At 35.1% G+C, this 17,792-nt stretch overlaps 1 protein-coding gene across 2 annotated transcripts in view; it reads right to left on the bottom strand.

Annotated features, from left to right (window-relative positions):
• Positions 1 to 8,522: 8,522 nt before the first annotated feature.
• LOC111511188 (neurotrimin) overlaps positions 8,523 to 17,792 on the bottom strand; it is a 140,767-nt gene continuing 131,497 nt past the window's right edge. For both annotated transcript variants that reach the window (XM_074173177.1, XM_074173178.1), the window contains exon 5: positions 8,523 to 8,828. In XM_074173177.1, the coding sequence (XP_074029278.1) occupies positions 8,728 to 8,828 (101 nt within the window). In that variant the 3' untranslated portion in view covers positions 8,523 to 8,727. The remainder of the gene's footprint in view (positions 8,829 to 17,792) is intronic.

The following is a 17,792-nucleotide window of genomic DNA, read 5'->3' as shown; positions in this document are numbered from 1 at the left end:
AATATACCTAACTATTTTTCAATAATGGTCAATTGATCAATTTAGTCTGATCGTTCATAAAATATTGAGAGTTTTTTGATTTGTTCATTTCCATACTCTCCAACAGGTTAAGTTTTGAACCTTTCTTCTGGAAATGGAGGGGCTTGAAATCATGGCTGAACTCGTGTCCCTTTGTGGCAAATGAGTGGCATATGTGGAATTTAGTTTTCCATTCTGGAAACTATTTCTGTGTTCCTTGATGCGGGTTTTGAATGTTTTTCCAGTTTGACCTATATAAAACATCGGATATGACCCACATGATAATTTATACACTACGGATTTTTCGGAAACTCAACTTTTATCTTTGTTATTCTTGAGTGCATGCCTAAGTTATTTGAAATCAATATTTACACCTTTGATGTGCAGAAAACTTGAAATATTTGTAGTCGGTTTGGCCTAAGTAGGTTGAGGATCTATAACTTTTATCCCCTTCTCTTCGAATTGGGTAAACTTCTTTCAAAGCTTGGCTGTATAACTTTTTTGAAAGTCAGGAATGTATTAGACTGCTATCTTAATCATTGTTGACGGCTCAATATCTCATGAACGATCAAACTGAATTGAATAATTCACCATTATCATTATCTGTTTATTTCATACCTGACTTTTTCAAGTAGATTCATTCATTAGAAAGTAGGCATATAAGTAGGTAATATTTTAGAGTAGGTATGAAATGATTGTAATTTGGAAGTAAGTTTCAGTTTACGCTTTAGGGAGCTATTGTATAACGAAACACGTCTGGCGGTTATTGTTGAACCCTTTACAGCGAAAATCATACGATAAACTGTATTAATTACTTTCAACATTCACTTCATTTATTCTTTAATGAGGATTGTCATATGAAAAACCTGACACAGAAAATCAGATCTCCTTCATTATAACTTCAACAATAATTTTTTTGGTGCTGAGTACTTATTCAGGAAAGATAATTATTGACAATTGAATATTCAACATGAATTTCATTATTATTGATAAGATGTTCACTGAATAAATACGTGTTTTTCTGATACATGCTTAGTTCAGCCGGTTTAGGTGAGAATTCGTACCTGTTATGAAAATTCATTTTTTTCATAAGTTCAATATTATCTGTAGAGAAATTTTTCCGTTCAATTAATTCGATTAGAATATTTCTTCGGATTAACTGAGTCGTCAGTTTTCCATCATTCTTTCCTTCGAAGCGAACAAATTATGGAAACCGCAACAGAATAAAACAGTTATAAAACACTTCTTCCAAACAGAGATAAAATCGACAGCGTCGAAACTGACAGCTATGTAATTAACATTTTATTGAGTAACAAAATTGATACAATTTGAATATTTTGTTCTCATATCGATGCAATTAGCTGATAATATTTCACATTGACTGACTGACAAAGACTGTGATTATGATAATGATTCATTAGCAGACCTCAACTCCATTGAGTTGATGGCTTCGTGAGTCAACTGAAACTCATCAATACAATGAACAGATACAAGTGATCGAAATGAAGAAGGAATTAAATATAGGATAGATAGAGAAAATAACATTGGAGAATGGTTTAATAAACCGAAACCGGTCATAACAAATAATCGAATTATGATGAGTGTTAAAAGTAAAGTTTCATTTGGTGAGTGAAAAAGTTTGCGAAACGAACTTAGCGAGTTGAGTAATTTCACGAACAAGATAAAACTTACTTTCAACACAAATATCATACAATTTTTTTTTACAACTGTCTTGTTTTAATAATAAAATAGATAAATTTTATATTTCTATAAAAACACATTTTGACATCTATTTTCACTATTTTCATGTTATCGCATTTGCTGTGAAGTGGCCATGTCAGGTGACGCCAAATCACCTGGTTACCAATAAACAGTATTGTTTACAGCTCATGCGTTTTACTCAAAGTCACATTCAAAGTTCTTGCTGGTGTTTGATGTATATAATACATTTGTAACATAATGTAATCGTATCTTTATCTATTGTTCATAATGAAACTTCTTTGAAAATTGAATCATTATGTTTTGTTTATCGCTATTTGGTCGAAAGAAATACTTTTAACACTAGCGTAAAAAATATTTTCAACACGCTAATTTATAAACATCATCTTTTAATACTCCCGACAACCATTAAAAATGTCATTTTTAATGACAGTTGTACAAAAATATCCTAATTGAAATTAGACAAAAGTTATTTTTCCCATTCTATATACAATAGGAATCTCCACAAAATAAATAAGACATCAATCGCACAAGAAAAATGAATTACCACCAATTCAATTCAAACTTCACCTCGAATATCAACAATGTTTACGTGATGTTCAGAACTCTCAGAATTGTATCAGATTTTTTTGAGGTTGTGAAACATCATTTTACGAAAATTTCATTAGTTTGGTCTTCCGTTGTCTGATTTTATATGAAATGATTTGAACTCCCTGAAAGAACTAATAACAAAAAAGAAATTAAAAAGAATAGCTGAAAAAAACAATTATATTAAGCAAAATAGCTGACATGAAATAAAAGTGAAATAAAATACAAGTAAAAATAAAACAATTGACCAAAAAAATGAGAGATTCCAAGTCAAGTTACTTCACGAATTTTCGATTTTTAGTATCCACAATCGTTTTCGGGTTATGACTGGACTAATTTCTCCAAGAGATGACTATTCATGGGTCATTCGATTACTTTCACTCATCTACGCTTTCCTTTTTCCGCTTCACTGGTTTAATGGAATATGATAGTTTGGCGAGAGTTGGCCATTTTTACGCTTGATTATGGGTTTCTATATGTTGCGTATCTCTATTCTAGCTTGGCTGAGTATGTTGTTCGACAACATGTATGCGGCTTCTTTGAATTTCCTCTTAAATCAATGTTCCTTCCTGTGTATGATCTCAGCTTGGGACCCCTCGCCGTGTGTTTTTCTCATGCTCAACAATGCGAACATTCAATGGCCTCTTAGTTTCACCGATATAGGATTTTACGCACTCACAGGGTATGAATGCAATTCTTGGAATCGCAGTTCGCGTTTGGTGACTTGGTTTTCGTGGGGCTGCTAAGGCTAGTATTTCTGGATCTGAAACAAGTTCTTATGTTGTACTTGGATCTAATTCTTCTTATCCTTTCCGAAAATCCTCTGATACAGGGAAGTGCAAGCGTTGCTGGTAGTGACGGATTCTCTTCCTTACGAGGCTCCACCAAAGTTTGTTCCAACATCGCTTTGGAGTAGCCATTCCGTTGAAGATAATTTTTGATGATGTCTACTTCCTTCTGGAGACCTTCCTTCGTGTTACAGAGTCCGAAAGCACGGTCTAATAGAGTCGTGATGATTCTACCTTTAGTCGATTGATGGTGGTTGGATTCGTGGTTCAGTTAGTGTCTACCATCAATCGACAAAAAAAATAATCATCAAGACTCTATTAGATCGTACTTTTGGGCTCTGTTATACGAAGAAAGATCTCGAGAAGAAACTAGACATCAAAAATGATCTTCAACGGAATGGCTACTCCAAAGCGATGGTGGAACAGACTTTGGCTAAAAGACAGCAGGAGCCTCGCAAGAAAGAGAAGCCGTCACGACCAGTGCTTGCACTTCCCTGCATCAGAGGATTATCGGACAGGAATTGGGTCTAAGTACAACATCAGAACCTGCTTCAGATCAGGAAACACTATCCGAAGCAGCCACCAAACGCAGACTGCGATTCCAAGAATTGCATTTACCGGATACCCTGTGAGTGCGGAAATTCCTATATCGGTGGAACTAAGAGGCCATTAAATGTTCGCATTGTCGAGCATAAGAAACACACACAGCGAGGGGAAACCAGCAGGAATAGCACACCATGTTTGGACCTATCAACATAACATCGAGTGGTCCCAAGCTGAGATCATAGATAGGGAGAAACACTGGTTTAGGAGGAAATTCAAAGAAGTCGCATACATGTTGTAGTCAGCCGAGCTAGCGTATTGATACGCAACACATGGAAAACCATAATCAAGCGAAAAAATGGCCAACTCCCGAAAACGGACATCTCCCACTATACCGGTGAGTCGGAAAAAGAAAAGCGGAGATAAGTGAAAGTACTCGAATGACCCATAAATAGTCATCTCTTGAAGGAATCAGTCCAGTCATAACCCGAAGACGATTGTGGGTACCAACAATCGAAAAGTCGTGAAGCAACTTGACTTCATTTTTATTTTTTGTTCAATTGTTCTATTTTTACTTGTATTTCATTTCACTATTATTTCATGTCAGGTATTTTGCTTAATATAATTGTTATTTTCAGCTATTCTTTTTTGATTTTTTTTTATTAGTTCTTTCAGGGATTTCAAACCAGCGACAGCTGGTTAACGGAAAATGAGATTTTATATAATTGGGTCCAAGTATAATATTAGACAATCTTAGTCCGAAATTATGAAATTCATCATGAAACATTGTCAATCACCTTCAAACAAATCAATTCACTTTTTCTGGAAGAGAAAAATTGATGATTATTTACTACGACTTCACAATGTCTTCTAGAATTGAGTGAAGAAATATTTATTCAGTTGATAACCGTTTAACTATTCAGATTTGGTTCGGATTTCTGAAATAAATAAGGTTTTACTGAAATAATCATACTTCCCCACGAAAAATAAAGTAATTCTAGTAATTCTGACATGTTTGTTGATATTTGTTGACATTGGAATTTTGCCTCTCGTGTTTATTTTATATAATGAAGGAAATATATTGACAAATTATTGGAGAAGAGATTCCAAGAAAGAACACTATGAAGTTGTTACTTTTTCATCAGGCACCGGATATTACAAAATCCCGACTTCCAGGGATGAGAAATAGGAACACGATGAATGTAGAGAAGAGCGTATTCCTGAAAATTATTCTAGATGTCTATACGTTTCCATATTCATTTACAAAATATCTCAATCGATATAAAATAACATCAAACATTGATTATAATATTACAACGTGAATACTGATTGGAACCTATTAAGAAATTTACTTGAACGAAATGCTTTAAAATTGCTCGAGAGGATCATGTTTATAGAAAATATAAGTGGTATTGTCGTCTCCACAAAATTGATACATATATATTTTTTTAAGTGAGAAATGAATTGCTATTAGACATGTTTCGAGTGGAGTGAGCCACCATCTTCAGTAAAACAAAAAACAGCTACAATGAAAAAGGATATGAGCTGTTTATAGCTATTTCCCGTTTTACTGAAGATGGGTGGCTCACTCCACTCGAAACATGTCTAAATGCCAATAATTTCTGACTTACAAATATATATATATATATATATATATATATATATATATATATATATATATATATATATATATATATATATATATATATATATATGTATAAATTTCATAGAGATATTGTTTTGATACTGATTCTGATTAATTAACATCCACTTTGAGCTATAGACTATTTTTTAAATATAAGTTGTATTGCCCAAACAACTAGTTGATTTCTGAGCTGAACTATTAGGACAAGATGAACTGCGAATAATGATTGAGATGGCTGGTATCCAAATTCATAATTGTGAAGGAGAAGTGTTGGAGATTAAGGCAAAAATTCAATTACCTTTCAATTGCATGCAATGCAATGCAATAACCAATAAATAGTTCTACTTATCGATATCTGAAGTTCTTTCAAATGAAGTGTGAGAATGTTCTGAAAGACTTAACAGTTTCTTTATCAAAAAGTAATAACTGCTAAACAGTTACAAATTTAAAAAAAGGATTTATTTCCCAGATTGAATTGAATAGAAGAAAAAATGAATGAAAAAACTATTGAGAGGTCTTCAAGCCGTTGGAAACTTGTGAACATATAGTTCAACAAATTGTTTTGATCCATGGAAAGTCTAATCGGATAATTTTTTTCCTCTTTGAATATCTTCTGTTACAACAAACTTCTAGTCCTTTGCTTCTTTTCGATAGACTTGTAACATATGTTGTTCAACATAATTATTTATCCAGTGAAATAATTGAAACTGTGATAAAGGTTTACAGTGGCTGTGTCAAATTAGTGACACGATTACGTGACCATTAAAATTATATTTCGACATTTAGCGGAATAGGACGATATTTTATTGTTCGATTTATTATCTCATAGTACTGTATTTCATGGTGTGACTATTAGTGGAAAATGAATAAAAGGAATACTCAACCTTCATCCAACTCATCAATTCTTCCGAAGGATTTATTGAAATGTCTCAGTTAAACGGTAGTTAAAGCTATTTATGTCCGAAGAAATAAACTTCGAAGACCTTGCGGAATTTCAAATTTTATGAGCTATATCTTTCTTTGATGAGAGTTGACAAAAGATATTTCGAGGTTTTATGAAAAAGATTCCACAGTTTGAGGTTCATTTTCGTCCAATTATGATGTAAAGGTATAAAACTCATTCATAATAACACAGTGAATGAATAAACCCGAAATGACAGTATACTCAAAAAATCTTCCGTCCGATCTTGTTGCCAACAAAAAAAATGCGCTAATCACTCATAGGGACAAAGGAGAATGAATATGTTAGGAAAAACTCACTGCCTCGTTCACAAGTTGGTAACAATAACATCATGATTTGATCTGATTTTTGTTTGTTGGCTTTTCTGTTCTTACATGTTATTATTCATACGAATGAAAAATAAGACTATAATTGTTATTTGACAATTTTGTCTCGTTTGAAATATTTCGCGTAATTTTCAAGAAGATGAACTTTTCTTTGGTGCACTGATTTATTTTCTCTTAATTTGTTGTATCGACCTACCGATGAAATTATGGTATTTTTTGTTATGATATGGTTATGGTGATATGCTTAATGGAATTTTAATTCTTGAAAGAGTATATTCTGATGAATTGGATAGATTAGAAGCATTGAATAAATTTCAATTTCTACAAACAAAAAGTTTTTCATTGAACTTTTACAGAAATTTTCAAGTTCCACAAACTGGAAAGAATTGAAACTTAAATTTCTTACAATCATTTTGCACAAGAAAGGCAAAGTTGTAGTCCACATCGATGAGTTTTTGTGTACATTCAATATAATTTTCACAAAAAACGATAACTTGTTTTTTTTCTATCAACAAATGTTCAGGATTTCGAAGGACACAATCTTTCCCCATCTTCAACATTGAATAAATCAACCATTTTTGTCGTTTTCCTTCCTAATGCAAACTTTTTCGAAAGACGTCAGAGAAGTTCTGAAATATCTTTTACTATTTTTTTGGAAAAGAAAGTTTTTGGCTTTCTACTACTTCATCTTGATATAGAAAAATGTGGGAATCTTCCAAAGAAAAGAAGAAAGTGATCAATTTTAAAATAAGTAACTCTACATGGATGTGTAGATCATGCAAAGAAGTAACTTTCAGACTCAAACTGGAAGAAAAAACCCTCCTGAAACAGCTACTTTTATATAAATATTCAGTTTCACGGAAGAAAAATTCTTTGGAAACAGATACTTTTATATGAACACTGAATTATACAGAAGACATCATTCTCTACTCAGTTTGTATTCAAAACATTCGTTATGAAATAAAATCAGATATCATTCACAGGAGTTCTACACTAAATGAATGGTAAAAAATTGCACTTACATGGAACACTGTCAGTCTTACTGGAAGACATCGATGTTTCGCCGAAAGACACTTGCCTAAGGTCTCAGTACCAATTTGGACAACATTATAAGAAAAAACACACAGGTTATTCATGTATTACGATTTTTATGTCACGGAATAAGTTTGATCTAATTATATCATCGATGACATGAGTAGATCAAACTTATTCCGTAATATAAAAATCGTAATTTATGAATGTACTGTGTGTTCTTATAGTGTTATCCAGATTGGCACTGAAGATCCCTAACTCCTGTATAATTCAGTGTTCATATAAAAGTATTCGTTTTGAAAGAATTTTTCTTTCGTAAAATTCAATATTTATATGAAAGTAGCTGTTTCAGGAGAGTTATTTCTTCCAGTTTGTGTCTGAAAGTTACTTCTTTGTATGATCTACACATCCATGTATAGAGTTACTTATTTTAAAATTGATTACTTCCTTTCTTTCTTTGGAAGATTCCTATATTTTTTGTATCAAGATGGAGTAGTAGAAAGCCAAAAATTTTTTTTCCAAAAAAATTTAGTCACTTCTAAAAATATAACCCTTTCAATATCTTTCACTCCTTTGACATCTGTCGAAAACGTTCGATTTTTTAAATTCAACCTTCCGAAAGAAAAGAAAAATCATCTATAGAATCTACAAATAAGCTTTGATAGAAAATAACACATGTATGCCTGTTAAAAAGATTCTGGATTCAAGCATAACTTCTTGAGCTAAACTAGTCCTTGGCTGTATGTCCTTCGTTTACCAATTTTTTCCCAGATTGTATAAAGTGAAAATTCACAAAAAATGGCTTATACCAAGTACCAGAATGGTTTTGTTATTTTGCCTGGAAAAAACACCGAATTCTCATTAACTGTAAACTTAATATTCATGAGCCAGTCCTTTCGTAATCAAGGGGTTTATTTTTTCTTTCTATTCAACCGTAATATTCTTGTAAACAAAGGAATCGGGTGTGTCAGTCAAGCCTACTTGATTATTGCGAGAGTGGAAAGTTTCAGTTGATCTTATGGGGCGGGCTCAAAACACAATGTAAGTAACACGCACATTGTCGACACTGGCCGTCAGCATTAAATGACTAAATGGAAAGTCTAAAACTCAACAGTAAGCCAACAAAACGTAGGAGATGAATGCTAGTGCGCCCAAAGAGGGACCCATCCGCTGATTCCCGCCATGTTGCATCGCCTCAGGGTGTTCACCTGTAAATGGAAAATTGTTTGTTATTGAATTGATTTGGTTGAAGAGATGTGTTATGTTTGTTTAAATCATTTATGGTTCGTGTATCATAATATCCAGGTTAGCCTTGGACAAAATAGGTCTCAATACTCAAAAATAAATAAATAGGGCAAAACCGGGATAGATGCCTAATATCCTAAAAAGCTAAGTTCCCGAAATCGCGAATGAAAATTATTTCTGTGAGTAGGAGCCGCAGTCACCTCCTACCTCAGTTACCCAAGGAACGTTGGTTCGTGCGTCTATTTATCTCCGCTACGACATTCAGAAACACATCATAGATTCAAAGGTTAGTATTTTGCGTTGTATAACTCAATAATCAGTAATAAATTCCGTTATATTTTTTCATTACGTCAATATACTGGTTCATTAAGTCTACATCTAGGTGCAAATAGATTTTTTTATGATTTATTGAAAAAAATACTTGGGAATCTATCCCTATCATGAAGCATACTTGCCCTGATTTTTCGAGGTATAGGTGCCCTTAGGGCATCTATCCCTCCTTACACTGTCATTCATGATTACAGAAGAACTATGACACGAAATTATAAAATAAAGGAACGAGTGCGAGCTCGAGTATGTTCGTGGACCACAAAAAACCTACAGTCAACTTTCGATGGAATGGACAAGAAAACCATGGGGATAAACGATATATCTCGACAATATGCTGCTAGAAATACAACAAAGTTTACCCCGAGTATATATCAAAGATCATGTACTACAGGACATTACAAACTTTCAATTAACTAATTGTTGAATATTACTGGAGTTTTATCCCAACAACAAACCGTTATTTTCAACACCTCGACACGTATTTCGATCACCAAGTGATCATCTTCAAGAGGAAGACTAAACTACAGTTCAGTCTTTAGATCACCACGTGATCATCTTCAGGAGGAATACTACTGTTCAGTCTTCCTCTTGAAGATGATCACTTGGTGATCAAAACATGTGTCGAGGTGTTAACAAATACGATTTGGTGTTGGTATAGTACTACACCAAAGGTTCCAAACAGTGGATCACAAGTGACTAATTGCAGTCTCTAGTTTCCAATAGATCTATTAGCGTAAGCATTTTTTGAAGAAAACACCCTAGTTTGGATTTTGACAACGAGAAAAGGCTAGTATAGCACATTCTCAAGCTTGGTGATGCAGGATTTTCCCCAAATAGACAAGCCATGCGTATGTTAGCTTATCAATTTGCTGAAAAGCTGGAGTTAAAACACAATTTCGACCACGAAAACAAAATGGCTGGAGGTGCATGGTTCAGAAGTTTTATTGAACGAAATCCGAAGCTGTCTATCAGACAAGCTGATGGTTTATCCGTGGCTAGAGCTGAAGGTCTCAGTAGAGAAAAAGTCAATTACTTCTATGATCTTTTGATGAAAGTTCTGACCCAAAATGAGGTGTTGAATAAACCAGAAACGATCTACAATATAGATGAATCCGGAATTCAATTGAATAGTAAACCCGGAAAAATCGTAGCGAAAAAAGTTGCAAACGTTTCAAAAATTTGATTCTGATCATTAATGCGATATTACAATTATTTTCCAATAATAACAATTGAAATATTTAAAAAGAACTCAAAATGTTTTTTATAATTATGACTCATGTTTTTTGTAGAAAATTTGGTTTGGGTTTTTGTTTACCCACACGGTATAAATGGCATCCATCCTGCACTGCAGGCATCTATCCTTCTCACTATTTTCATGGTGGGATAACTATCCTTACAGGTAGGCATCTATCCTTAAAAAAAAGTTCCACGAAAAGAACATTCTTGTAAAATCTGTATTTGTTGGGTTGAAAAATAATAATAATAATAATTCAACGTAAAGGATTGACCTAACTGTATTATTGAAATTATTCGTATAAAATTAATATTTTTCATATAAGGTGGTTATTTCAAAAAGTGGGACATCTATCCCGGTTTTACCCTATTATTGAAAATTTTCGTATAGGAACCTTCGAAGTTCTACTTTTCATACAGTTTCTGAACAATCTATATGCAAGCAGAATAAATTTCAATATGTCTTGTATTGAGTCTTTCATAAAAACTGGTGACTATCTTGAGCCACATTCTGGAAATGGAATTGGCCAGAATTGGTTAGTTGTGGTAGAAATGATGATGGGGTAAGTTTCTTTTGATCGAAACACATAATTACAGTTTGCTGTAAGATTTTCACTATAAATAGTGAAAATCACACAATAAACTGTATTAATGAGTTTTAATATGGATTTCCATCAAGTATCAGCTACCTCTTTCCAATCTTATGATGGAGATGACTTTTGTTGATTAGTTGGTAAAATGTTGAGTTGAATATATCACCTCAACTGTTGAAATGGTGTAAAAATATGCCTTCTTACGCAAGAGCTAGTCTAATATTCTCATATTGTAGTAAATGTGCCTACCGCCACGAGAATACAGAGAAATATTTGTGAAAGTATTACTGAAATTCCCAAAAAAAAATTGAATTCACAACCATTCACATACAAATTTCAGTTTCAGTATTTTTTACTCTATATTTATAATATGTTTTGTATTACAATGGAGTTTTCTAATTCCACCAAAAAGAGGTTTACTCATTGGCTTTACCTGTTCAAATGATTCAAAGTGATGAAATGGTAACATGTAGCGGAATTTATTCGAAAGTATTTTTTCTACATTATGACTCGCTATAATTGAAAATCCGTCACGTTTCAAAAACCACACCGCTGGGAACTTTCTTCCTTTAACAACTCTCCAACGATTCGACTTCTTCAACCTCGAATGAAGGGTCCAGCGTTTACAACCCTCCAGCTAATGAGTAAAATCTCGGAATTGGGTAAAAGGAAAAGTTCCTCGATGACTTCGATTCACCTCATGTGAACAAGAGAGAAAACAACAGCAAGCGGAAGAGAAACGGAGATGTCTGGCAAATCCAACTCTCTTGACCATCGGGATATCGGAATAAATTTGAATTTGATTTGCTTGTTGCTTTCTGAAGTGCCGTGTAATGCGGGGCAGGGTATTATACAGCGAAATGCCTTCGTTTCTCTCCCTTTGTAGGATTAATGATGTGAATGTTTTATTGGAGTTTCAGAGTACGATTCTTATTTGAGCTCTTCTGACTGAATACTGTAACGATGCCCAATTATTCAGTGAGATTGAAGCATTTTAAAAAAATTACAAATGCTTCCCAACTGACTTTATTCGTATGAGACGATATATGTCGCATTTCTGGAGAGGTGAAAAAAGTTGATTTTTTCGAAGATTTTATAAACCGTTTGGAATTTGAAAAAATAACGTCATAAGTAGGAAATTTTGTCAGGCTTTAGGAAATCAAAAACAGAATTCGCTTTCTTAACAATTATTTTATGTGCGGGAAAGCTTTGAAAAACCTATTTTTTTGATAACAGACAAAAAGTTCAAACAAGAAATTTGTTCTCAATCTTCTGTTCCACAGTGTCACAACACATTATGAAAACTACCCAGGTCAAATTTTCCAACAATCTTAGTCCCTAAGTTTTTTCTCAAATAGACAATAGACAGTTGGTTCTACCATAGTCATTTTCTTGAGGGAAAAACTGATGATAAAAAAAATTGGATATTATAGAACTTTGACGTATAATAAAAAAATGATTCTCAGGGTACATGGGCGAATATGGTAAACCTATCCCGTATAACATATGTCTTGAAAGGCTAGATGGCCTTTCGCTAATGCAGTAACTGTTTTGTCGAATCAAATTTGGCAGCTGCTGTTACCAGATGCGAATTTTTCTACATTTTTCCACACATTTGAGAATGATCTTAATAATCATAGACACTTCTTCCTAGGAGATAACTATGCTAGATTTTTGCCGGCTTTGAACCTATACTATATACAATAAAAAAGAAATAAAGAGAGATGATACAACAAAACAGACAAAGAAAAATACCAAAAAGAAAATAACAATAACCAAATCTCGAATAAAACTCAAATGTTGTGCCTTCACCGTGAATTACTATCAGTGATTGTAGATTCTAACTTGGCCTATAATTTATGACCACTACCTAACTATCATACAATTTGATAGTTCGTACTGAAACCTCTGGCGCGAAGTGAATCTATTAAAAACACTTTCCCAACACCAGAACAAAAATTACGGTTTCTCGACGCGCGATTCGCCAACCAAGTTAGCATCCTCAGGAGATCATTATGACTCTCTGTTTACAGGAAACATTCTTATTGGAAGAAGTCATGCATCATTGATTTCTCGGGTACAAATAAGCGAACATTTTTCTCGGTTGTTTGTAAAATTACCATTGTCACTGTTCATAGTTTTCATGTCCCCCTTTGCTATTTCCAGATTTTCGGAAGCGTCCAAAAGTCTAATGCCGTGTACCGATCTCAACAAGTTAAGTGGCCTGACAGACTGATAGACGTTATTGATCTTCTCAATCGGTATAAGGCGGCGTGTTTTTCGAAACAAGTTCTGACACCTCATTTACTCTGACCGATATACTTCTGTAGCCTGTTAGGAATGAATAGTGCCCGAGTAATGAATTATCTCACTTCATCTCCAGATAACGCCAACTTGGTTCATTAAACGCGCCGATGTTATCTGCCATATAAAGAAAAAAGGATAAGTGACAGCTCGACTTTCTGGTCAATCATACACAGTAATCATACACTTTCTCGTATACCGGGTATAATGAAACTTGGTGATGAGGTATTTGACAAGCCTGGGGATATTGTCAATGGATTCACCAGGTGTATACTTGGTTTCCGACGAGAATATGCCTCGTGAAAAATTAAATTAAAAAAATAAACTCACCTCAGGCGTTGACATGTTTTTAGTTTTGTAATAAAGGACTTTATCGACATTCTCTCTATACGTCTAATAGGCATAATCAACTAAATTTTAACAACTTGTGCTTTCCCTGAGCAGTGGAAACCGGCTCGGATTTGTCCGATATTAAAAAAAATATGAATCTAGCGATATCACAAACTACAGGACAATTTCAGTTTTATCTGACTTTTATAAACTCTTCGATATATGTGTGGACAATGTTACCTATGTACTTCCATATTGAAAAAGTTATTTCTCCTTCTCAGCATAGTTTAGTTGTTTAGTACAACAAAGATCATGTATGACAAATCTTTCATATTCAAACCAGTATCTCTGTACGTACCTGGACAAACAAAAACGAATCGATGTTGTTTATTTAGACTTTCAAAAATCCATCGACCAAATAGCCCATTATGTTCTTCTCAGCAAATTAACAGAATTGGGACTCTCTAACCAACTGCTCATCCTGATTCAATCATATCTAGTTAACACAATAACAGAACATATTCGTCGAATATGAATCTTTAAAATCGGCTCAATACGTAGTTACGTTTGGGTTGTCACAAGGTGCTAATCATGGACCTCTTTTATTTTTCAATTTTTATTAATGATTTGGCAACCTTTTTGGAAATTCCTAACCTACTATTTGCAGACGATCTGAAACTATATTATAAAATCGACGACATTAATGACTTCCAACGTGTACAATATGAGTTAGATATAATCAAAGATAATCGTCTAAAACTGAACGTACACAAATACAACATAATATCGTTCAAAAAAAAATTGCGAAATTAAATGTACGATTAATCAATTAACAATCAGCCGCGTACACGAGATAAAAGACTTTGGTACAACATTTGACAGTAAATTAACGTTTACAACCCATATAAGGAATATGACTGCTGATGTGAAAAGAAGGCTTGGATTCACTTACAGAAATGACAAAAACTTCAAAATGCTATATTTTGCAAATGACAGATCTATGGAATTCAGTTTACGACTACCAAAAACACCAATTGAAAGCGTGCAGAGAAAGTTCCTAAAATACTTATGTCTAAAAGTTGATGGACAATATGCCACGCTAGGCATTGATTATAACATTTTGTTGACACGATTCGATATGGAATCTTTGAAAAATAGGAGAGTTATCCTTGGTATGAAATTCCTGCATTAATTACTCAACAACAATATTGACAGTACGATTCTTCTACCCGAAATCAATTTCTTAGTACCAAGAAGCGGAAGTCGACATATTCTGAAGCTCTATTGCGAAACATCATGCAATGATGCGTTTCGAGTGGCAACCTCAAGGGAGGAGTGTCCGCTGAGGAGCTACAACAAGTTTCCCCCTCGTATCAAAGCCTTGATACGGGAGATAAATCGCCTGAGAAGACTTTATTAGTGAACCCTTTTCCCAGAGACAAAATTGCGGCAAGCAGGATGGCTAACCAAGTTAAACAGGCCATCATTGATTACCAAAACGAAAGGTGAGCGGATATCTTGGAATCCTTTGGGCCTGGGGAGAACGAGCTTCGGCGAGTCACCCGCAGACTCAGAGGGAGGAAGACTGCTCCCTCACCCATTCACAGAGAGCGCGGAGTGAGCTACTCCCCCGCCGACAAAGCGTTGGCCTTTGCTGACACGATGGAACGTCAGTTCCAACTTATCGTTGACGACAACGTTGACATATACCACGATATTCTGTTGGATGATCAGGTTCACCGTATCCTCAGGGAAGATGACGACAATAACATCCGTTCGGCTTCTGTGGAAGACCTGAAGGGTTACATCAGACCACAAAGTCCAAGGAAGCTCCGGGGGTTGATTCAATAACCAATAAGTTGTTGAAGAGGCACCCGGAAACTGCGTTGAAAGCCAACTACTGATTATAAACACAAAAGGTAGAAGCATGCGATTGTTGTCATGATCCCAAAACAGGTTAGTACCAGCTGTTCCCACAGAACTATAACCCGATTAGTCTGCTCTCGTCGACGGCTAAACTGGCTGAAATAGTCGTTCTGCAAAGACTCTACGAAGAAGTCGAGGACCGAAATGTTCTGCCTGAAGAACAGTTCAGCTTCAGGAGAGAACACTCCACTGAGTTACAGGCTCTGAGACTGTTCGAAAACACCATCACGAAACTGAACCAAAACCGAAAAGTACACGTCATTTCACTAGACATCTTGAAAACCTTTGACCGTGTATGGCACGAAGGCCTTCTGCATAAACGAATCGCATTCGACCTGTCTCGGGGCCTGATCTGGTGGATTGGGTCTTTCCTGAAAGACAGAACAATTCAGGTTAGAGTAGAGGGCTCTCTGTCTGACAACAGAGAGATCTTCGCTGGAGTGCCACAAGGGGCCGCGTTCTCTCCCACGCTGTACTCCCTTTACACTAGCGACGTTCCGAGGTCTGAGCGTGTGAAGATATCTCTGTACGCCGATGACACGGCTCTCCTCTCGCCTTCCATGGGTGGGGAGCTCAGCGTCGTCTACATGCAACGTGCATTGGACGACCTCAAGCGCTGGTACCTCGATTGGAAGATCCGAGTGAACCCGGAAAAAACTCAGGCGATAATCATAGGAAGAATGCTATCTTCTCCGGCCAGAAAAGTGAGGATCTCTGGAAGGGAGATCAACTGGCAAACGCGGGTAAAATACCTTGGTCTTCTGATAGACTGTAGGCTCATCTTTAACCCGCACATCACAACCGTGAAGGCAAAGAATCAAAAGTATGTCCGATCCGAGGGTCGGATCAAAAGTATGTACCCTCTGATCAATAGACATTCCAAACTAAGCATAAAGAACAAAATTACGATCTATAAAACGATGTTCAAGCCTGTCATCATGTATGCTTCAGTCGTCTGGGGACAAGCGGCTCCATCAAATATTTCCATTCTGGAGAGATTGCAAAACAAGTTAATACGGATGTTTGTGGATGCTCCGTGGTTCGCACGGAACGAAGCCATCCGCAGAGATTTGCAGCTGCCTTCCATTCAGCAGTCCATTCAGTCGATGAATTGGTAAGTCCAAATGATGTTCGTCACTTTAGCATGTTTCGAAGTTATCTACGAGTTGTAATTTTGCAAAATATTCAATAATCCAGTTTTTCACTAAATCTGAACTTTGTTTCACATTGAGTCAGACACTATTTTCTTCATAAAAACACTCATACATATCGAACTGAATTATTGCAGACAGAAGCTCCATCCCTTGATTAACATGTTACCCGACTTCCAAACAGACGTATTTCAATCAAATGCATGTATCCACTTGTACAACAATCCCAGAACAGTAGCTCATTGTCAGACCATTACTCCATTACATGTCACCGCTAAGTCAATTCAAAACTGTGACGGAAATGTTTGGGGCTGGGTTTAGTTTCGACGTCTGCCGACCACAGAGACCGGAAATTGCAACTGAAAGTTCTTCATTGTTGTGACAAAAGATAATTGAATCTTTCTTATTGTTTTGTGATGAATAATGACATAATTCACGAGAGATGGGAAGACTTGAAGTGGAAATATGGAATATTAAGCTTTAGGGGAAATTTTTTGTTTTGTGTATAAAATACTTCAATATATAAACCTTCAGAAGCAGCTGTCAGGGAGAAGTTGATTCGAAGGATAATTGTGAACATACCTTGTAAATTTTTCTTCCAGAAACTACTGAAATACCAAAAACTCTAAAATTCTCTGATGATGATACGATATCATAGATCTGGCTCTCTAGAATCAAAATATGTGAATATATTCCATTGTTTTTCGCAACAAATGTTTTCTGATATTGAATTATGTTGGCTAAAACGACTTCCATGCTTGTCGTTCCTGTTCTTCCAATATTATTCATATTCAACATCACATAATACTTTTCAAAACTACAGATACAGAGAGCCCAAATGAAGGTGGCAAAAAAGAATATAGTATTTTGGGAATACTGAAATTGTATTTCTCCACTGTTTCTACTGGTCCAGAATGAGGTTTGAATTCAAATCGTTACCTGAAAAGTCTGAAGTGTCAACATTTTTGTGGAGTTTATTCATGACATTCAAATTCACGAAAATCACCAAATCATCTAATGACTGTTTTGTCTGCTACTGTGGCGGACATCATCAGTACAT

This window comes from Leptinotarsa decemlineata, unplaced genomic scaffold, assembly GCF_025532065.1.
Source record: "Leptinotarsa decemlineata unplaced genomic scaffold, Ldec_3_MD MMD2_tig00000218_RagTag_RagTag, whole genome shotgun sequence".
NCBI lineage: Eukaryota > Metazoa > Arthropoda > Insecta > Coleoptera > Chrysomelidae > Leptinotarsa > Leptinotarsa decemlineata.
The sequence above is the reverse complement of the archived record's forward strand: the minus strand, read 5'-3'. Positions and strand labels throughout refer to the sequence as shown.